Source organism: Myxocyprinus asiaticus, chromosome 16 (genome assembly GCF_019703515.2).
Source record: "Myxocyprinus asiaticus isolate MX2 ecotype Aquarium Trade chromosome 16, UBuf_Myxa_2, whole genome shotgun sequence".
Taxonomy (NCBI): Eukaryota; Metazoa; Chordata; class Actinopteri; order Cypriniformes; family Catostomidae; genus Myxocyprinus; species Myxocyprinus asiaticus.
Window position 1 is genome coordinate 577,501 of NC_059359.1, and position 23,020 is coordinate 600,520.

Below are 23,020 nucleotides of genomic sequence, written 5' to 3' on the forward strand. Positions count from 1 at the left end.
TAGATGCAGAGTTAGTCGCTGGATATTAGCCAAAAACAAATCTAAACCTGACGACTGAAAGCAGCTCAGATGCGTCTGCTCTCCGATCCGTCGCTGTGTGTCGTATCTCCTCTAGTGTTAGCTTTGCTAGGGAAATTCTCTTCTCATCTTCAGAGATGGGCCTGATCTTTGCATCTCCATGTTTTTTCAGTGCCCGTTGAATAATCAAATGTGTTTTTGAAGGGAGATTCTCCAGCACGTGACTCATCAACAACTGTGATTTCTTTTTGATTGTGACTGATTTAGAAAGTGATGCTGCATTTCTCTGGTGTTTTGATGTTTACAGTTTGTAGGAAACGGTGTCTGGGTTGTGCACACAGGCTGTCACACATTACAGGCTGTCTAGTAGTTTTATTAGACATGAACACATGTCAGGTTTCTATCAGGTTCAGTAGAGGTGATGTTGTGTAAGGAGTACTTTCACAGACCCTGAATCTATATTATCGACATGAAATATCAACTGACATTCTAGAATGTTTCACTTTAATTTTGGACTTTTGAGTTCAAGTGTTATGTGGAGCAATTTTGCATAAAGTCTCCTGACAAAGATGTCACATTTTGCCTATATCATATGCTTTTTGATTCCATCACAGGCTCAGCAATCTCCAGATTTATTGCACGTGTTTAACAGTAATGTGTTTTATTATACTTATATTAGATTTAGTTACAATATACTGTGAACCCTAACCAAACCCTACCCCTAAACTTAACCACTTATAAACAATATAAACATGTAACAGACAGGTACATTTAGTCACAATATTTTTATTGACATTGCACTATAATATGTATATTTTATTTTTTTATTTTTTTATTTTCTCCCCAATTTGGAACGCCCAATTCCCAATGCACTCTAAGTCCTCGTGGTGGCGTAGTGACTCGCCTCAATCCGGGTGGCGGAGGACGAATCTCAGTTGCCTCATCTTATCACGTGACTTGTTGAGCACGTTACCGTGGAGACATAGCGCGTGTGGAGGCTTCACGCTATTCTCCACGGCATCCACGCACAACTCACCACACGCCCCATTGAGAGCGAGAACCACATTATAGCGACCACGAGGAGGTTACCCCATGTGACTCTACCCTCCCTAGCAACCGGGCCAATTTGGTTGCTTAGGAGACCTGACTGGAGTCATAATATGTATATTTTTTAACACCTAACCCCACCACTACGCCTAAACCCAACCAATAATATAACAACAATATATAACTATCCAACAATATAAAAGAAGAGCAGATACAAGTCACAATATTCCAAAAAATCCCTATAAATGTATTCCAAAACAACTCATGCTGCATTTAAAGACCACCAAAGTCGCAGGATATCACTGTGTGAGGAACCAAGTGAAACTGATCATTCAAAAACATACATCCAAACATTAGAATAATCACAATAGCCGCTTTTCCGCTATCGGGCCAGTTCGAGCCAGGGCTATAAACTGGCCAGCCGGGACTAATAGCCTCAGTGCTCGAGTCACGAGACCAAAATCGATCTGCGTTCTCACTATCAGGACAATAGCCCCGCAGCGTTGCCCTAAAACCCGCCCTTAACACGCCGCCCTGGTGCCAACGTCACACACCTCGCCCATTTCACAAGCAAGAGGGAAACTCAAGCTGAGGTATCATGTTACTTAGTTATCTAGAATATTGAGTTTATATCGTTTGTAAACATTAGCTATCTAGCAAGATAAGTTAGCATTCACAACTCACAGACAGCGGGACGATGTCCCAGCACACCGTCAATCATCTCGAACCATGAAAAGTTCTTTCTTTGGGCACAATTGTGTGTTTTAACGGATTTGTTACTGTGCCCGCAATTTTACGAATTTTCCCAAACCTGTACCGTTGTGTGCTGGATACACAACCTGGCAAGTTCGCTGATCTTGGTTCTGAAACATCTGACCTGACTCAGAGAAACTACGCCTTTGACATTGATCTCACCTCAATCCCCAGTTGGCCTTATCTGGCCCAAGGGTAATCGGCGGGACAAAGGACATTGGCCACTGGCCCCAATGAGACACGATGAAGCCCTGGAAGTGACATTGGGAACATAACTGGCCCTGGCACATGCACTAGAATGCCCTCATTTGGCCCGATAGTGGAAACGGGCCTAATCAGTCACATGACTGGCAAGAGCCAATGGCATTTGACATCACTAACGTCTTGTTGAGGCGGCAATTTGTAAATGTTTTTCAATAAGAGCGGGATTTGAGTGTTACGGCAGATGGGTACGCTGATCGCTGCATAAAGACTTTTAAAGTTGGATCTGTTCCTCACTTCTACCATGTTTACATCTGGTATTACGATGCGTCTTGGGTGATCCGATTACATGTGGTCAGGCGAGACACATCGTTGTTTACATCTGGTCGCTTAAATGCGTCTCCTGTGACCACTTGTGTTCAGATTTTAAGTGGAGGGGCTCTGATTTCATGACCACATACATCGATCACTATTTCGATGTGTTACTGCATGATGATAATAAACCACAAATAAGTCATAAAAGACTAGGTCGGGTCTGGGTATCTCAGCGAGCATTGACACTGACTATCACACCTGGAGTAGCGAGTTCAAATTCAGGGTGTGCTGAGTGACTCCAGCCAGGTCTCCTAAGCAACCAAATTGTCCCAGTTGCTAGGGAGGGTAGAGTCACATGGGGTAACCTCCTCGTGGTCGTGATTAGTGGTTCTCGCTCTCAATGGGGTGTGTGGTAAGTTGTGCGTGGATCGTGGAGAGTAGCATGAGCCTCCACATGCTGTGAGTCTCTGCGGTGTCATGCACAACGAGTCACGTGATAAGATGCACGGATTGACGGTCTCAGAAGCGGAGGCAACTGAGACTTGTCCTCCACCACCCGGATTGAGGTGAGTAACCGCACCACCACGAGGACCTACTAAGTAGTGGGAATTGGGCATTCCAAATTGGGGAGAAAAGGTTTCTCCCAGATGCAGTTAAAATGTAATATAAGCACAAATGCAACATTTAGAGCAAAATGATCCATTGTTTAAGTGGAGTACCTGTATTAACTGAGATTCAGATGTGTTTGCTTCTCATCTGTGTCTCTGCATGTTGATATCAGACACACTGAAGAAGATCTGTGAAGTCAATCGGACGTTTATTTCCTTTTAAAGCAGAACGTAACCAGCAAAGTTCAAAACTTTTGTTGAGGTGCAGCGGTTGATTGACAGGTGAGGGTTGGCGCTTCACTATAGAGTACAACAATCTGGTTTTGGAAGTAAATATCCCATTCATTTATCCCATAGACAAATTGATTTTCAATGCTAATTTATAAACCTTTAAAGACAGACCTACCATGAGCTACGAGGTTGTTCATCGATAGTTTATACTTCTGTTGAAGCCATCTGTCTAAAATCATGTTTGATAGTGGAATTCATGGTAAACAACTACATTACCCATGGTACAACAGAGAGAAATCCACTAATCAGAGAACCGTGACCATCTAAACCCTAACCCTAACATAAATTAGTGGGGGAAAAAAGATTTGTACTTGAAGTACTTTCTACTTATTTAGAAACGTTTCTTTACTGCTTAAATTTATTTTTTCAAAGTATAATTGTTTCCCAACTTACCGTTTTTCCAGCAGAAAACCCTCTAATGTGACTTTTGGACAGTTTTTTTATATATGATATGAGCTCTATAATTCAGGTTTCATAATTCAGTATAGGCACTGATAAATCACATTCAGTTGATAATGTACGGTCAATGCTAATGCTGTTAAACCCATAAAAAAACACATCACATCAGGTGCATACACAATACAATGGGGAGAAAAATAGAAAAAGGCCACTCATTGTCGTATAGCTTACAAATGTGTAATATCTAACAGCGTTTCGGTCAAAGACCTTCAGGCATTTTATTAATTTCTCTGAAGATTCTTTCAGCTGTAAGTATATCACTGTTACCATCATGATTTACCCGAGAAGTTTCACAGATACGGTGGTGGATATCCTCCTCCCATTATACAGTTTTTCTCGATCGCTTAAACACTATAACCAGGCTTTTGAACTAAAATTTCAAAACCATAACACCATTTATCAAAAAGCACACCCATTTCCCAAAACTATAAACACTATTCCCCTGTTTTGACACATGAGTCAGATATGTTGAACTGTCACTGCAAAACTCTACACACAAAACTCTACACCATGTGGTCATTTAGAAAGCACTAGCATTCAATATTGTTCACTCAAGTCAGCACAGCTTGAGCTCAGTTAGCACACAGTTACCCAGGTGGAAACACTGAGAGTCAAAATTGATCACACACCAATCAGAACCTTCAATAGATAGATAAAAGGGCCCGAGTCATTCAGTTCATTCAGTTTTGGAACAGTGGATCCAGAGAGACATGAAGGAAGAGGTCGAGGACACCGGAGAGGAGGAGGAGGAGGAGGAGGAGGAGGAGGAAGAGGTGAAGGAAGAGGTTGAGGACACCGGAGAGGAGGAGGTGGAGGAAGAGGTGAAGGAAGAGGTTGAGGACACCGGAGAGGAGGAGGTGGAGGTGGAAAGTGCTATGACCGAGAACCTCACATCCGTGTTCACCTCCTCCAGGCCATGGAAGAAGCCTGCCTAGACATTTCAGTTGATGCGTGCCAGGGGTGGATCAGGCATGCAAGAGGATTTTACCCCCGCTGCCTGACAAGGGCCAATATAGCCGGTGATGTTGACGAGATTCTCTGGCCTGTCCCACACCAAAGACGGGATGCTGGGGCAGGATCATTTGTTGTTGTTTGGTGTATTGCACTGTACAGTACATTAAGGAATAAAAAGTGTGCAAATGTATACTTCTGTTGTGTCTTTTGTTGTGTTCATCATGTGAAAAGGTTTTTGAGGGGGAGAACCACAAGCAACATAACTTATTACCGGTTTTTGTAGTATTGTTTTGAATTTATCTCAGCAGTGTGTAGACTATGTTGTAGTGTGTGTGCTTTTGAGGGCTTGTGTGTCATGTCTGATGGAAAAGTTTGTTTTTTCAGCAAGATTGAATGGTTTTGAGTGAAGAGCTTCATTTTGACCTGAAAGTAGGAAGTTTGGGGAATTGGGTGAGAAGTTATGGATTTATGTTTAGAGTTTCGAGAAAAGGAGGCATCATTTCAAGAAATATATTTAAGCAGTCGAGTAAAACTGTAATGACTTCTTAAACCGTTTGATTCACAAAAGAGCATCATATGACAGCAAAAACATGCGATGACTAAGTCGCGATTGTGTTTGCTAAATTTAAATTTGACCAATGCACTTCCTTTATAAAAACGATTTCATTACTGTTCCGTATAGATGTTTACAGCATTTACTAGCGAGTTTGGTGACTTCCTTATATGGTGTTTTCATGGGATTATGATAATCGTAATTGTGATCACTAACACACACACGTTTAACTAACAAATCTGGGGAGGACGATGTGTTTGTGAATCCGGTGGAAAGTTTTCATGAAGGTCCGTTTTACGCACAAATTACTCCGAATTTACTCCTATATTTATAAAAGTTTCATGAATGAGGCCCATAATGTTTAAACATGCTGACTTGGGTAAAGTTTTGAAATCAAATGAAATTATTTAAATATGGCATCAGAGTGACATTTAAAATACGGACAGAGGGCAACATCTCGGTGATTCAGGTAGGAAGTAAGAAGTTGCTCTTGGGACGTTTGGTTATGAGAGTGGGTTGCGCTAGCGGTTCTTATGTAGTCAGATGAGTATTTTAAAGTGAATATTCTGCTGAATAGACAAGACATTTCGGTCTGTCTGCACACACACACACACACACACACATGTTGCAAATGCGGCTTCCTGTGTCTTTATCTCGCTCTCCCACTCTCACCCCATTTCTGCTTCTGTTTACACCCCCCAACTCCCCCTCTTCCTCTCTCTCTCTCTTCCCTTTCATTCTGTCTCTCTCTCGTTTACTCTCGATGACACATCACTCATCACCCCCTCTTCGCTCAATCCACAACTCTGATTTTAGACCCTTTTTTTAGCTATGATCTTCCTGTCATTCCCCTTCAATCTCTCTGTAGATCACACACACACACACACACACACACACACTCAGTCTTTCTTGTGTGTTTTCGAAGAACACTGTGTCTGTGTTTAGATGGAGGAGCGCAGCCTGTTTTCTTTTTTTAGTTTGTGGGATTTCTCCTCAAATCTCAGACCCCAGATTCTTTCCCCTCTGTGTTCTTTTATTTCCTTCTCTTTGTCTGTTTGAGAGCGAAGAGCAGCAGCTAAAATGAGATTTTAGTCATATGTCGGATAAACCCTCCAATGTGTTTCCATCAATATGTGCTAAAGACACATTTCAGTTCTCTTTAGTTTTTGTTTTGATGGTATTCAGTATCCTTAAAATGTCATTAGATCATGATGGTGAAATCTTTTTAACGTAATTCTGTGCTCATCAGGTTTGGAGACTGTGTGTAATGTCTTATTGAGGCTTGTGGTGTACACTAGGTCAGTAATCTGGTGAGATTAAAAAGAGATTCCAAACACTGCTGTGATCATCCTGACACAGGAAGTGCAGTGAGCATATGTGTGTGTGTGTGTGTGTGTGTGTCTATGTATATTGCAGCCTTCAGTGCCACAGTAATAATGTAATGTCCCCTGTTCAAAAACTCCTCAATGAATCAACACAATGCCCTGCCTTCTCATACTAAACACACAAAACCTTCTCCTCTCTTCTGATTCTCCTCCATTACCCCCAATGCTCAATATATGGTAACAGTCTTGCAAAGTACCAAAATAGCCATGCAAATGCAAAATGCAGTTTACATTTAGTCAAAAGAGTGTACATTGAGTGTAAGTGTGAAAACTGCAGTAACTACAAAATCAACACTAAAAACAAGTGACTTTTTTCTCACTTTCAGATAGTTATTGCGTTTTGCCTTTGTAAGGCGAAATAGTTACATTTACTCATTTGGCAGATGCTTTTATCCAATACAACATTAGCCATTCATCTTAAAGAGACAGTGGTAAGAAAAGTGCTGCATTACAAAGCAGTGGGGGATTTTGGCATGGGCGACATGGGCAGTTGCCCATGGGCGGCATCTTGTGGGGGAGTGGCACGAGGCACGAGTGGGCGTCTCCCCCACCCCCCGGTCAACAAGGGAGCGTTCTCATTTATAATCACCAAGCCCCACTTTGGGGGCATCTTGAAGCAGGTTTCGCCCAGGGCGCCATACAAGCTAGAACTGCTACAGTTACAAAGTTTCACTTGCATCAGAAAAATATCGTCCAAGACAGATTAGACCGCAACAAGAATAATATATATATCATTTCTTTTTTTTATGAGTGTATGGTCAAGTGCTCATGGTTAAAAAATAATTATTTATGGTCACTAACCTTAAAGCACAGAATTATTTTGACCCCGCCAGAGTAAGTCTTGTGCACTATATAATCGTTATGTTTCTACTCCAAACCACTGCAGATATCTAATCATTTTCATGCTTTCATTCTTTCATTTAGTGCATAAAACTCCAAATGTGTTTCTGGGACAAAGTGACTCAAAAAGACGGAAAGGTCACATATATTTATAATTTGAATAGATTCTTGTAATATCACGCCTTGTAATAAATCACAGATTATAATTGGAAAAGATATTAAACGCCCAGGACATTTGTCTTTCGTGTCAACCCTGTCAAAAAGTTTTGTTTCGGAGTTGAAGGTCAATGCAAAAATGTCTCGTAATGTCTTTAATTAGCAAATACAGTATCACTGCGCTACATTATTTACAATCAGTTTTCTTGTGCTTTGTGTCAAGGGCAATCTTTTTTATTGTAAATAAAATGGATCACTATGATTTTTTCCCATAACACAGTTGAACTGTTGCGGCCAGTATAAGTGTAAACACTGATAAACACTGATCTGTCTGGTCAGAAACACTATTATGACATCACTCCCTTACATATGATGTCATACAGATTAAACTGATATTTTAAATCATCATTTAACGGAATATTCCGGGTTCAATACAAGTTAAGTTCAATCAACAGCATTTGTGGCATAATGTTGATTACCACATAAATTAATTTCCTTTTCTTTAAATCTGTGTTCCAGTGAGACACTTACAATGGAAGTCAATGGGGTCAATCGGTAAACATTAAAATACTCACTGTTTCAAAAGTATAGACACAAGACATAAACAATGGGGCAGATTCACTAAGAATGAATTGCGCCTGCTAAATTCAACATCATTTGATGATTATTTAATTAATTACTACTGAAATGATCGGTTGAAAAGGTTCACAAACATCTCTTTTAAATAAAATTCATTTTACCGCCTGCTTTCCTTTGGCGGTAATAGCGCAATGTAAATTGCACGAAGTTTTGTGAATGAAGCGCAATCTTCAATGAGTCTAATTTGCACAGAAAGGAGGCGTGTTGCGTGGAATGACAATGACTTCATTTAAATATTGCAGACGCAGCAAAATTTCAGCACTGATTGCGCCCGCTAAACGTGATTGCGGGTGGTTAGTGAATAAGACGCAGGTATCTGCACTGAAATACCGCACGCAAAAGTGACGCAACTGTTCACTGAATCTGCACAATGTGTGTTAACATGATTTTAGTGTGATAAATCACCAACCTTTTCTGTGTAACGTTATATCAAATATTACAACTTCAATGCCATGACGATGTAATGTCAACAAACCCTAAAACCCTAAAATAACTGTAAAAATGACGATTTAAATAACTTTACAGTGTGTGTTAGTGTGTGTGTGTCTGTGTGTGTGTGTGTGTCTGTGTGTGTGTGTGTTTGTGTTGTGTTTTACTGTGTGTTTGTGTGTGTATGTGTGTGTGTTAGTGTGTGTGTGTCTGTGTGTGTGTGTGTGTTTGTGTTGTGTTTTACTGTGTGTTTGTGTGTGTATGTGTGTGTGTTAGTGTGTGTGTTGTGTTTTAGTGTGTGTTAGTGTGTGTTAGTGTGTATGTGTGTGTGAGTGTGGGTGTGTTAGTGTGTGTGTGTGTGTGTGTGTGTGTGTGGTTTGTGTTATGTTTTACTGTGTGTTAGTGTGTGTATGTGTGTGTGAGTGTGGGTGTGTTAGTGTGTGTGTGTGTGTGTGTGGTTTGTGTTATGTTTTACTGTGTGTTAGTGTGTGTATGTGTGTGTGTTAGTGTGTGTGTTGTGTGTTAGTGTGTGTTAGTGTGTATGTGTGTATGTGTGTGTGAGTGTATGTGTGTTAGTGTGTGTGTGTGTGTGTTGTGTTGTGTTTTACTGTGTGTTAGTGTGTGTATGTGTGTGTGTTGTGTTTTACTGTCTGTTAGTGTGTGTGTGTGTCTGTGTGTGTGTGTTTGTGTGTGTGTGTGTGTGTATGTGTGTATGTGTGTTTGTGTTGTGTTTCACTGTGTGTGTTAGTGTGTGTGTGTGTTTGTGTGTGTGTGTGGTGTGAGTGTGTGTGTGTGTCTGTGTTGTGTTTTACTTTGTGTGTGTTAGTGTGTGTGTGTGTGTGTGTGTGTGTGTGTGTGTTTTACTTTGTGTGTGTTAGTATGTGTGTGTGTTTGTGTAGTGTTTTAATGTGTGTGTATGTGTAGTGTTTTACTGTGTGTATGTGTGTGTGTGTGTGTGTGTGTGTGTGTGTTTGTGTGTTTGTGTTGTGTTTCACTATGTGTGTGTTAGTGTGTGTTTCCCATCCCACACACTACGTGGCCGGGAGTCAGAGCCATTCCCTGTACACCTTGGGGTACGACAGGGATGTCCTCTTGCTCCCACATTATTTAACATCTATTTTTACCACATAGTTCGTGAAGCCTTCAATAGCTGTACCGGAGGAATTTCCATCTGGAGCTGAGCGGACTTACCGCTGACTGGTACCAGCAGTGTCAAGATCGGCCTCTGTGGAGGAGGCTCGTGAAGGACGCTACTGGGCAGTTGGAGGCAGTCGCCCTCCAACAACAACGGAGGGCGGAGGAGCGACGCTTACAACAATGAGCGGAGCGTCGTGTGGCTCAAGCACAGCAAGTTGGCACAGTAGGGGGCACAGGTGGTCCATCAGCCAGTCGTCTCAGTCAGTCAACCCGTGGCATCTGGGTCTGCCCCGTGACCTCCTGCCAGCGGGCTTTCGACACTTCACGTGGCCTCAAGGTGCACATAGCCTGGCACAAGCGTCGTGTTGACGTCACCGCCACTTAGTGGCGAATGGCGGTTGTTGTTGTTGTGTGTGCGTGCGTGTGTGTGTGTGTGTGTTGTGTTATGTATGTGTAAGCCTTTGGTTTGTCAAACACACACTATACGTCACTAACACACATTCAGCTCCTAGAGAAACACAGAGGGACAGAATGAAAATACGAGACCTGCGCACACATCATACGGTACACAAAAATGATGCAGTTTCCTTTAGTTTGCACAACTCTGTGTGTGTGTGTTTGTTTCTGATTGTTTTTGTGCATCCGTTTATTATATTGAAACTGCTGTCTGATCTTTACAATCAAATTTGAGAAACAAAAATGTAACTATCGTATTCAAAAAAGAACAATAATTATTATTTGTGCTTGCAGAATGTTCTGGATTGTTTAAATGCATATATATATAGCTCAAAGGTATTTAGTTAATTGAGCTTCAAAGGCCTGTAGCTTTAAATTCCTATAATTGTATTAGTGCAGTGAAATGCACCTGGCACTGTTTCACTTTTGATTTGTTACTGATTCTCAGTCTGTAGTTTTTAACATTTATTATATCTAACTGTTAATGATTAATTCTTTATTTTTTTATATGTTGCTTCAGTTGTGTTCTGTTCAATTTATAGTCCATATTCATATTCAAGCTTCTAGCTTAACTGTGCATAAAAATGTATAAATTCAGGTCAAGAATCAATTTGACTTGATTCTTCTGCCAATTTTGTCAAAGCAAGTTCTTCAGAATATGTGTGTGTGGTATTGAAGCTCTGTCCTTCTGTGTAATCTTAGAGTTTCCCTTCATTTGTGCAGCACATGCTGATGTTGTGTGTGTGTTCCTATGGAAAACAGGCTGCAGTGCTGCACACACACACACAAACACACAGAGCAACAAAAGTGTGTGTTTTTAGCTGATTTCACATCTAGAAAGAGCGCTGAGGAAACCGTATTGTCGTATTTTCAGAAGGGGAGAAGTGAAGTGAGCTGTCACAGCAGCAGTGAAGTGTCAGTGGGAGGTGAGAATCCATTATGAGACAAACAGAAACACACCAGAGAACTTTAGAGAGATTTGAGTCCACACGCTTTAGTGCAGGATTAAACCAGCAGCAAGAGAGACGCACCTCTACTCTTAATTAATTACTTAATTCACTGTAATATCTGAGCTGAATCAAATCCATTAAAAATAACTTTTACAAAAACATGCAAAATATGTAAATAAAAAAATGACAACAACATCAACATGGCCCTCTCTTTGGTAAATGAAATAATGAGGAGTGAGAAAAGAAAGAGCACAGATGGAGATTGAGGGGGGATGATGGTGTGTGGGTGATTCTTGTCAGTCTCATCGTCTCTTCACTCTATGTAGTTTGTCATCTGGGTAGAAGGGGGTTAATTCGAGGCCAGTGCTTCATCAGTCTGGAACTCCTAAAAATCATATTCTTACTCTCATTTAAAATAAAACAAAAATAACAAACAGAAATCTTCTACCATTTCGTAGTCAATTTACTGTTCTATTTATTTGTGCAGAATTGGGCAAAAGCTACATTTGCTGAAGAAGCATTAGATGAAATACTTTTTGCATTTTAAATAAAAAGTATAAAACAGAATCATGTAGTCAGTGAGACACCGTTAGTCGTGAAATGTTTAAGACTTACGCTTCAATGCTTCATATTAGTTTTGTAGACTGCACCCCTAAAAATGAAATCTCTGAGCAGACGTGGTATTTTTCCGTTTCTGTTCTGGTGTTCAGCAACCTGCTTTTCAATTGGTAACTGGTTAGAGCGAAATAAAAGGACGGTTAATAACATAATTTTTTAAATGACAGTCCTCTGTGCTAATGCATCATATCTGACAATACTTCATAATTCAGTGAAGACTTGAAAACAGCTGAGAATTGTACTTTTTACCTCAATGTTTTTCCTTGTATCTGGATTTACTGTGCATGTACATGCAGTGGATATAGTTGTCTAAAATATCTTCAGCATGTCATGTAAGTCTTCTTCCACAATGTGCAATAAGGCAAAGAAATGTGTAATAAAGTGGTTTCCTCCACATGCTTTTCATGTTCTATTAAAAAGAGTAAAGCACCATTTTTGGGCAACAGGAAGTGGTGTAATTCCGAAAACATTATTGTGATAAACCATTTAGACTTTGTTTCACGAACCAATTATTGGAACAAAATTAACCAGTTATTAACCATTGGAACCAACATGGAAAAATAATGTTTTCACTCCGGAACAGTTGAATAGACTTTGTTCTTATTTTCGGTTATCTTTTTCATCCTTGAACCGTTTTTAGTCCCTGCTTTTAATTAAAATGTACAAAACCATTTTTGAGTCTTATTCCAGGTTCAGTACAAGTGAAGCTCAATCAAATGAATTTGTGGTAATCATGTTGATTACCACATAAATGAATTTCCTTTTCTTTAAAAAAAGCACAAATGTGTGTTCCAGTGAGACACTTACAATGGAAGTCAATGGGGTCAATCTGTAAACATTAAAATACTCACTGTTTCAAAAGTATAGACACAAGACATAAACAATATGTGTGTTAACATGATTTTACAGTGATTAAATCACTTATTAACCGCATCTGTGTGAAGATATATACATTTTACAACTTCGTTGCCATGACAACGCAACACCATAAACCCTAAAATGACCGATTTAAACAGCTCAAATAATACACAAGTTTTAACAGAAGTGCTTTTATAAAATTATAAGCTTCATTTCTGCCTTTAAACCCTCCAAAAAATTTACCCCATTGACTTCCATTGTAAGTGTCTCACTGGAACACACATCTGTGCTTTTTTTTTTTTTTTAAAGAAAAGGAAATTAATTTATGTGGTAATCAACATTATGCCACAAATGCAGTCGATTGAGCTGAACTTGTATTGAACACGGAGTATTCCTTGATTGGAACGATTTTCTAGTTTTAAAGATGTGTGCTCTGTTTCTAAATCGAGAACGTTTCTTGAGTTCTGTGAGAAATGTTCCCTCGCTGCAATGGCAAACACTTTATAATGAAAACAAAGAAAGATGTAGATAGTATCTGTTTCTGACGCAAGAAGCCGCTAATCACCTTTCAGAAGAAATATACATTTTTTCATTGTTTTCCACTGATCCACGCAGTTCATTTATCTGATGGGACATTTGACATTTAGTGTTTGTGATTGATGTGCCAATATTGTATACACCTTATGCAACAGTCATATTACATGCCACTGTTATCATAATCATGTTGAGAGAAATATATTAGAAATACGTTTCCACTAATTCACATATTTAACCGGCTGATGCCTTTTCTGAACACTATTTATCACTGAATCTGTGGAGGAACAGGCCCAGTTGACTTTTTGTCAACTTAAATGTGTTTCTTGCAACCAGCTGCAGATGATTCAGATCCAGAATGGATCAGAACAGATTTAAAGTTTAACAAGTTCAGACTCCAGCGGCTCTTGAAATCTCTTCTCTCAAACTCATGCCGTGAATAGTTCATCTATCATCTTTCTTACACAGTTCACAAATACAAACTGTCCTTTCTTTAGACTGAAATATGTGAAACTGTGAGATAAAACAAAAGCAACGAGCACTTGCATACAGGAGTTCCTGTGACACTAAAAACTTCCTGAAGCTTCATTGTCGTTTGACACCGTCTGATCCTTTATTGTCTGTTTTGTTCTTTTGAGAAGCAGATTTAAATTCTCTTAAATTAGTCAAACAACAATGGCATATTTAGAAATGAAATCCAGAGTAACAGCTTTGTTGGGTGAGTCTCACATGATCTGTTTTAGTTTCTGAACTTTAAATGCCACAGACTTTATATTTGATTCATTTGGTGATATTTGCTGCTTCATTTGATCCTTTAAATATAATTTGTTTGTAAGTCTACAGTTATTGAAGATTTGGCCTGTATTGATTCATCTCAGTTGGGTTGAACAGTGATTGTATTTTTATTTTGTGTAAATGAGTTTTTATAGCTGAAAAGAGTCCTAAAGCTCACTGATGATCCGTCGTGATTAATGAAATGTCTTTATTTGATGGAAAATGATGATGAAGATGCAGAGCGGTAAGCATGCTGTAAAGATCACATGGCCGAATCAGACGACAGTCCTTCCTGTTTGCTGCAGCAATTGATCCAAACGCATATTGCAGCGGAGGGCGAGGGATTTTGTTTTCGGAAACTTGCGACCGTTTCGAAACGAGATGATGCGTCGGGAGCGAGGGGCACGTGGGCGAGAAGGGAGGGGTGCCAAACACCTTTTTTTTCAGAAGACAGGAAGACAAAAGAGAGATAGAGAGAAGAAAGACGAGAAGACAAAGGTGGAGGTCCCCACAGGAGAACACTGATCCCCAAACTTACAAAGACACGAGCGTGAGACAGACACACGGATGCTATGACACAGAAGTCAGTACGGCTACTGTCAACAGCGCCCATGAGGGGCAGAACGGTAGGCACCGCTCAGGACCGATGTACATCATATACGCTCCAGAACAATCTGTGTGAACGGCTCTCGAAGGGTTCGACTGCTGTAGAAACGAGGTCTTGAGTTCACACCGTCTGTGGGTTTGTTATTCTCTTAAATCACACAGGCGGGATAAGACATTTGTTACAGCAGAAATGTGCGTGTGTTTTTGTAAGTCTTTGGCTTTTCTTTCATGGCATGCGAGTGAATCAGGATTGAACCAAAATGGGGCTCATGGCTTCGTTAGTGACTAATCCACTCCGTCTCAGTTGTGTAACATTGCCAGAAGCTTTAAGATGCCACACCTGTTCCAAGGAAATCTCGTTTCTCCCTGTATTTGTGTGTGTGTGTGTGTGTGTGTTTTGGATCAGGTTAATCAGGTGTTGGGTGCATTGCTTTTAAGCAGCACTCAAGGGTTTCGGAGGGCAGTATTATGGGCTGTACAGAGCCACAGGTTGTTAAGGGAAGTGGAGAGGTCGTCAGGTTGTTGGTGGAAAATTCCAGGCTCAGGTGTGTGTTTTTCTGCAGAACTCTGTGTGTGCTTGTTTGGAGGGGGAATCTGAGCTTTTAATTTTAACAGTCATGTTCTGTTGAGATTCAATATGTTTTACGCTCTGTTTGGCGTCCAACAGACTTTAATGCTGTACATGTTAATATAATGCTAGTCATTTTGAAATCAATCTATTACTTTACCTTCATATTCTTTCAATATGTTTCTCTGACCTAATCAATGGCAGATGTTATGGAACATTTAATGGCCTGTTTTACCACATAGCAGCAGAAATATGACTGGCATCCAATATAGAGTTCAACCGATAGTGGATTTTGCCAATACTGATAACCAAGGTGGCGGAAAAGGCTGATAACGATTAATCAGCCAATAGATTGGTTTTTTTTTCTCAATTTATAGAATGATTAAACATTTCTTAGTCTTTCCTTGCTATGATGGGCACAGACATTGAGACTACAAGAGTCAGAAAATGAATAAAATCCCAAAAGCAGTTTATTGGGCAACCAAAATTCCAATAATAACCAGAAAAATTTAGATTTGGTGCGTAATGCTGGACTTTTAACTATAAACAAGCCCAAAATACTTGGCTCAGTAACAATACTCTATATGTAAGTATTTACCAAATGGAGCTTTTTATAACCTATATATCACATTTATAATAAATATATTCATGAAGTGTTTTTATATATAATATGTACATATATATTAATATATATAGATATGCTGTATGTGTGTGTGTGTGTGTGTATATATATATATATATATGTATATGTATATATATATATATACATATATAGATAAGTAATAAAAGTAATAAAAGTATAACAACAAATTATTGGCAACTATCGATCGATATATATGCAGATAATTAATAGTTCACATACAACATAACTATCGGCACTGATATATATATAGTCATACTGATATATCAGTCTAATATATGTGTGTATATATATATATTATATATATATATATATATATATATATATATATATTGATAAGTAATAAAAGTAAAAAAAACAAATTATTGGCAACTATCTGCACCGATTAATCGGTCAAACCGATATATCGGTCTACCTGTAGTCTGTATTATTATTAAATATAAATAGACATAAATGGGGAATAATAAAAAAAAGTATCTGCAACTATCGGCCGAGATTTTGCAGATAATTAATAGTTCCAAAAAATAACTATCGGCACTGATTAATTGGTCAAACTGATATATCGGTCTACCTCTAGTCTGTATTATTAATATTATTATTATATATAAATAGATATGAATGGGGAATAATAAAAAAAAAGTATCTGCAACTATCGGCTGAGATTTTGCCGATAATTAATAGTTCCAAAAAGCAACTGTCGGCGCAGATTAATTGGTAAAACTGATATATCGCTCTACCTCTAGTCTGTATTATTACTATTATTAAATATAAATAGACATTAATGGGGAATAATAAAAAATAAATTATCGGCAGAGATTTTTGCCAATAATTGATAGATCCAAAAAGCAACTGTCGGCACAGATTAATTGGTAAAACCGATATATCGGTCTATCTATAATCCAATATATAATAACATTTTTGTATTTGGGGTCTGACTTGACTCACAAAAGCACAATGTAGAAAACGACAATAACACAAAACTAAATAAATTTTGTCAGGAGTACATCTTTACAATCAGAGAAGCCTTTCATGTGACAATTCACTGTAGGGCTGCACGATTATGACAAAAATCATAATTGTCGATTATTTCCCTTGATATTGTAATCACAATCATTAATTTTGATTAATAGAATTTTTATTATAAAGCTTGTTCTGTGTGAGGCAAATACAAGCCATATTCTTTATATAGGCTAAACTTCCAAAAACAAACTTTATTAGAGAAATATAATAATGGGAGAGTTCTAGTTTGTCGCGCCATTACTGATAGGCTTATGTACTCCACAGACATGTCTGTGATTGGTTACAGTGCTCAACCACTTTAAAAAGAAATGTTGATAGAACATTTTGATGCAACGGTAGTAGATCTAAATGGATTGCTGTAACTGACACTTTTCACAATTTGTTAATTGCAGAAGCTGTATAATCTCCATTATTTTCTTTATTAATTGTGCAGTTGTACATTTAGTCATGTTTTATACTTGAGACCCCAAACATAAGCAATGTTTTCATGGAGGACGGTTGAGGCATTTAATCAAGTTGAAATTTTGTACATAATCGGTTCTCATAAGATTAGGAAAAGTCATAAAGTTACTATGTTCAGTGTTTGGGATATTAAAAGGACCTTGTGGTCTGTCACACCCCAACCAGAGTTTAATTTAACTTATGTGTTTTAGGTGTTCTAACATCCATATGGTCTCTATCTTTCTCTCTCTCTGTTCCAGTCGTTTGCTCCTGCAGCAGTTGGAAAGTATTTTCTAAGATGAGATTCTGATGTAAATCTTGAGTGGAAAATAGATGTAAAATTTCTCCCTATTCTTTTGTGTCCCGTAGAGTTTACCCCACCCACACACCCCTGCAGGCGCACACACACATGCACGCACATACAAATGCAAACGGGGCCATTCAGACATGTGGCATGGAAATATTCTCCCATAAATATAATAGTTTTGAACTGTCCAGCAGTAAGTCGTCCAAACTTGCACCTCTCTATATAAAGTTAACATGAAATGGCGTTCACAATCAATTTTACTTCCATTATGCAACGTATTGAAACAGGATACTGGTTTAAAAAAAAAAACATTTAGTACAGGATTTGCCCTAAAAGTGTCTCCACATGACAGGGTGTTGAAAAATGAAAGGGCTTGTTGTTTAGATGCGGTTATTTCAAGTCAAGTCATTTTTATTTGTGTAGCGCTTTTCACAACACAAAACATCACATCGTTTCAAAACAGCTTTACAGAAAATCATGCTTCACCCGAAAAATCTGTAATATAGTAATGTCTTCGAGTCATAATAGTGCAGATAAAATCAAACATGATTGTAAACTGTGCCTTAAAATAAATAGTTGTATTTATAACCCCAGTGAGTAAGCTGAAGGTGACTGTGGCAACACAAAACTCCATAAGATGTTGATTAATGGAGAAAAATAACCTTGAGAGAAACCAGACTCACTGACTAAACAACATGAATATAATGCCAATATTAGTTATTTGTGTGCACTGAAGTCATGGTTTAAGATTAGTAAACTAAGTACATTTTATCTTTAGAATATCATGCACTAATGAATCACCAGAAACATGTATTAAGAAAGTTAACAGGGTGATTTTAAAACATGACTTTTTGAAGTTATTCCAAGTGAGTTAGATCTGTCTCTCTTTCTCCTTTCCATCTATTTCTGTCTCTCTGTCTTCATACAGAATCTGCCCAGTTCAGTCTGTCTGTCTCTGTCTGTGTGTTCTTTGTCCACAGATGTCTGTCTGTAGCTCTGATCCGTTGATGCTGTCGCTGGATTGGGTGTGTGCTAAATTAGCGTGTTGCATTTGGGAGGAGGGCTGTGGTACATTTAAGCCTTTGTTAAAATCCTCCATCACATGAAGTTAAAAGCAGGAGGTGTGTGTACGTGTGTCTCTTTTCACTCTGTTGAAACTTTCTCTTCAAGCAAACACTCCCGTGTGTCTTCATGTACAATTGTTTAAAATTCAGCCTTAATGAAGGAGTGTTACTTTATCTGACACAATTCATTTGTACCAGACTCGAGGTTAGACAGGATGATCTACTAGTCATTGTAGCTTACATTGTAAGAAACACGTCTGATCTGTGTCTGCGGGACATCACCCTAAACCGGTATCATTATACATGGCTTTCTGAAGACAAACTAGTCATTCAGATAACTCGTCTAGTTGACTTTGAAAATCCGTACTTTTGCACATTCTCACATATCAGACAGCTAGGGCCCTGTAAAAACCCTTTTATTTTATTTTTTCAAAATTTCTTTTTGTTTTTTAACTCTGTGTTTTATGTTTTATTCCCAGTTTTAAAGTTTGATTCAAGTTTCACATCAAAAGAGTGTCATATAATTAATCAAATTAATTCATAAAACTTAGTTAATTTTCAACATAACATTGCATTATTTTTATCAAATGAACTGCAGGTTCTCACAGCAAAACACTGGAGTTATTGTCAAATAAAGTGTTGCACAACAGAGCATGAAAAGAAAATTAAAATTCAATGCAATTCTTGCTTGTGAGATATTGCTTAAATATTGATATTATTATTACACTGAATATACAATTATACCGGACAGTAGGAATATATTTGTCATAATTTCTTCAATTTTATGCCTCCCCAAAATAAAAAAATAAAACTTTTATTTTAGAGGAAATTAGGATTTAAATTTGTAATTTGTAGTGGATTACTATTTTTAAGTAATTTAACACTGGAAATAATCTACAGGGTTTTTTTTTACTTATTTTGTCACTATATATATATGGAAATATATTGTGCTTCAAAATGACTGAGCGCTCTGCTCTTTGTCATCTACTGCACACACAAGAGTACACGTGATGCTCATGATTCACCCTACATAGTGTGCAGCACATGCCGACTATATGTTTATTGAATTAAAGTGCAATCTTTTGCGGTATAATAATCTGATTAGGATAGATCACAATTTTTATAATATTAATTGTGCATCTATATGATTATTTGATCTCAAATTATGTAAAATTCTGCATTTATAGATTCCTTTTTTATAAGACTAGATTCCGTGACTCCGTCAGCATTTTCTGCATCATGGAAATCATTGGGCCTTAAACAACCCTTATGTACAGATTTATCAATGAGCTCATTTACATGCACATCAATACGCTGATTACTCCCAAAAATCAGCTTTGTTAAAAAATCTGACAAAGCAAGAAAACCGTGTTTACATGCGATTTGAAATAATCGTGTTATTCTCTGCTTTTGAGGAGTCATGCGCTCAACATGTGTGCACGTTGGATAAGCCGGTGAGAACACCGGTAAAGGTGTTTACATGCCACATGAAATTGGCATAATGGGCAAAAATCTACCTGTGTCGATGGGTTTATTCTTAAGCCATCTATCACCGGCTTATCACGCCATTTATTGTGTTTACATGACCACACACATTGTCAGCTTATTAAGCATAATCGGTGTAAGAACATGCATGTAAACGTGCTCGGTGTCATGTTGTACATTTTAACATCTTGGAGTTTTGTCCTCGCCATAGTCACCTTTGTCTTTTCATTGTGAGCTATTAGACATTAAGGCGTGATTTTCTGTAAAGCTGCTTTGAAACAATATGTTAAATACACTATACAAATAAAATTCGTGAACTTGACGAGACTTGTTTTGACTTGTGTTCTAGTTATTTTTTATGTGTTTAAGCAGTGATTTGTTTGTTGTTGCTTTGCTGTTGTTGGTCCGCCTCTGTTTTGCTCCAACCTAGAAATGTAGTATTTTCTGTATGTTTACAGTGTGTCTGTTGTGCCTGCAGGTGGCGATGTCTCCAGGAGAGGACGGTCTAATCGGGATCCCCTTCCCGGAGCACAGCAATGAGCTCCTGTCCCGTCTTAATGCTCAACGGCGGTCAGGGCTGCTCTGTGACCTCACGCTGACCTCACGTGGTGCACGATACCCAACGCACCGGTCTGTTATGGCCGCAGTCAGTCTTTACTTCCGCCGTCTGTTTGGGGCAGAGGAAGATGAGGAGGGAGGCGAGGGCGTGGGTGACAGCTGTAGCGTTTGCCAGCTGGACTGCGTGTCACCGGATGCGCTGGCGGCACTGCTGGAGTTCGCCTACACTGCAACGCTGACGATCCGCAGCTCGGGCATGAGGGAGGTTCTGAAGGGTGCGCAGCTGCTGGGCATTCAGTGCGTGGCAGACGCCTGCAGAGACATCCTGGGCGAGTCGGGTGACATAGAGGAGGCGGAGCGCCTGCCATCTCGCCGCAAACAGGACCGTTGCTCCGTTGCCAGAGCGATGTCCCCCGTGAGACCAGCGTGGCGGAGTTCCCAACCCGAAATGGCACCGGCGTCTGAGGACACGCCCGAGTATGGGCTGCTTCCCACACAAGGGCGAGAAGGACACCCGGCACCCATCGCAGGACAAGACCGAGGTGCACGTGCGGGCCACCGAGAGGTGCTAATAAACGGAGGTAAACACTGGCTGCAAGAGTCAACCCCGATCCCTCACCGCCCTGAAGACACCCCATCAGAGGAGGAGGAGTCAAGTGTGCAAGTGCAGGCCACACCTCTCAACAGTCAATCACAAGCAGACAGAGCAGGGGGCGGAGCTACAGCAGGAGGCGGCAGGAAGAGGAAGTCTCAGATGCCACAGCAGTGTCCAGTCTGTCAGAAAATCATCCATGGGGCGGGAAAGCTGCCGCGGCACATGAGAACACACACGGGAGAGAAGCCATTCCAGTGCACGGCCTGCGGCGTCCGTTTCACAAGGTAGGATCAGCTGAATGTGAGAGAGGGTCATGTGTACAGTTGTCGCTCCACTTGTGTTTAATCCCATTCGAGCACATTTAACATCCAAATTCACTCCTGAAAATTTCAGGTTGTGACAGTCACATTTACATCAAATCAGTGTAGTGTGAAACAACTAGTTGTTAATGCAGTGACATCACTCTATTCTGAAGACTGACAGATCATTTAAAGTGCTAGAAAATCACACAAGTTTGTTTCACTGGAGTTTCTTGCATTAGTCCTGTGGTCTCAGGGTAACTCATAGATTACAGGTCAGAGAGAGCTTAAAGAGCATAAACAAAACAGCGCGTCTATTGACGGCGGTTTACTGAAAACAATAATGAGCATTTTTACATGCACGTTCTCACACCTATCATGCTTAAAGGCATAGTTCACCTAAAAATGATCATTCTCTCACCATTTACTCACCCTCATGCCATCTCAGTCTTGCATGACTTTCTGTCATCTGCAGAACACAAAGAAACTAACCCATACAGTGCAAGTTAATGCAGAATCCAAACAGTCAAGCTCCAGAAAGGATGTAAAGGTATCATAAAAGTAATCCATGCAACTCCAGTGGTATAATTCATGTTTTCTGAAGTGATTTGGTCAGTGGATTACTTGCACAACTGCTTCCGTGTTCTAAGTAGTGCGGCTCAGGCGTTTCCGGTTACAGTGTTCAGAGCAGAGTTCGTACAAGGTGCTTGGAGTGCTTGAATTTGGCTGGAAAACCCTTGAAAATTGCTATTTTCACCAGGAGGTGCTTAAAAAGTGCTTGAATTATAGAAAATCGTAAAATACGTTGCTTACATCATTTAATAAATGACCACTGCTGAAGCAGCGCATAGACGGTGCTGTCACGTGACACCTGTTACTTTTGGCAGCGCTGTTCAGAATGGGCCAATCACAATCAAGTGTTGCTGGAGGATTAAAAAAATATATATTTTATAGATACTGCTGTGTCAGATTTAACAAATATGAATCTTTGCAACTATCAGTTTTAATGACAAATTACTCTCCAGAGTGAAACAATGAGATGAGATGTAAAACGTTCTGAGATTTGAATGCGATCAATGGAGGATTCAGTTTTGTGAGCCGTCTAGCGCCCCCTGCTGTAAAGAAAAGCTTTGTGTCTCATAAAATGTTATTTCTGACAACATTTGGGTCAGTATCAAAATATGTGGACAAACATGTCCCTTGACTTTTAGTCATGAAAAAAGCTTTCAAATAGCCAAAAATAAATACATTTAAAAGGTGTCATTCTATAACCTAACCTTTAATGATATGAAATGGCTTGACTCTGTTTTGCAAATTTTTAGAAAATATATTTGAAATTGTCATTTGCCTGAAATTCTTTTCCCCTTCATCTGGTACCCCACTTCTGACATGTTATTTATGTGTTTATTTTGTACTTATGTTTAATACAAGCATTAGTGCAAGGCCAAACAAGTGTGCATAA

At 39.2% G+C, this 23,020-nt stretch overlaps 1 protein-coding gene across 4 annotated transcripts in view; it reads left to right on the top strand.

Moving 5' to 3' along the window:
* Positions 1–23,020, top strand: part of LOC127453652 (zinc finger and BTB domain-containing protein 7B-like) — a 44,449-nt gene that overhangs the window by 9,044 nt on the left and 12,385 nt on the right. For 2 of the 4 annotated variants that reach the window (XM_051720212.1, XM_051720213.1), the window contains exon 3: positions 20,585–21,543. In XM_051720212.1, coding sequence (XP_051576172.1) covers positions 20,591–21,543 — 953 coding nt within the window. In that variant the 5' untranslated portion in view covers positions 20,585–20,590. Of the gene's footprint in view, positions 1–14,470; positions 14,602–15,009; positions 15,127–20,584; positions 21,544–23,020 lie in introns of those variants that run through there. The other 2 variants (XM_051720211.1, XM_051720214.1) reach the window with 2 other exon arrangements.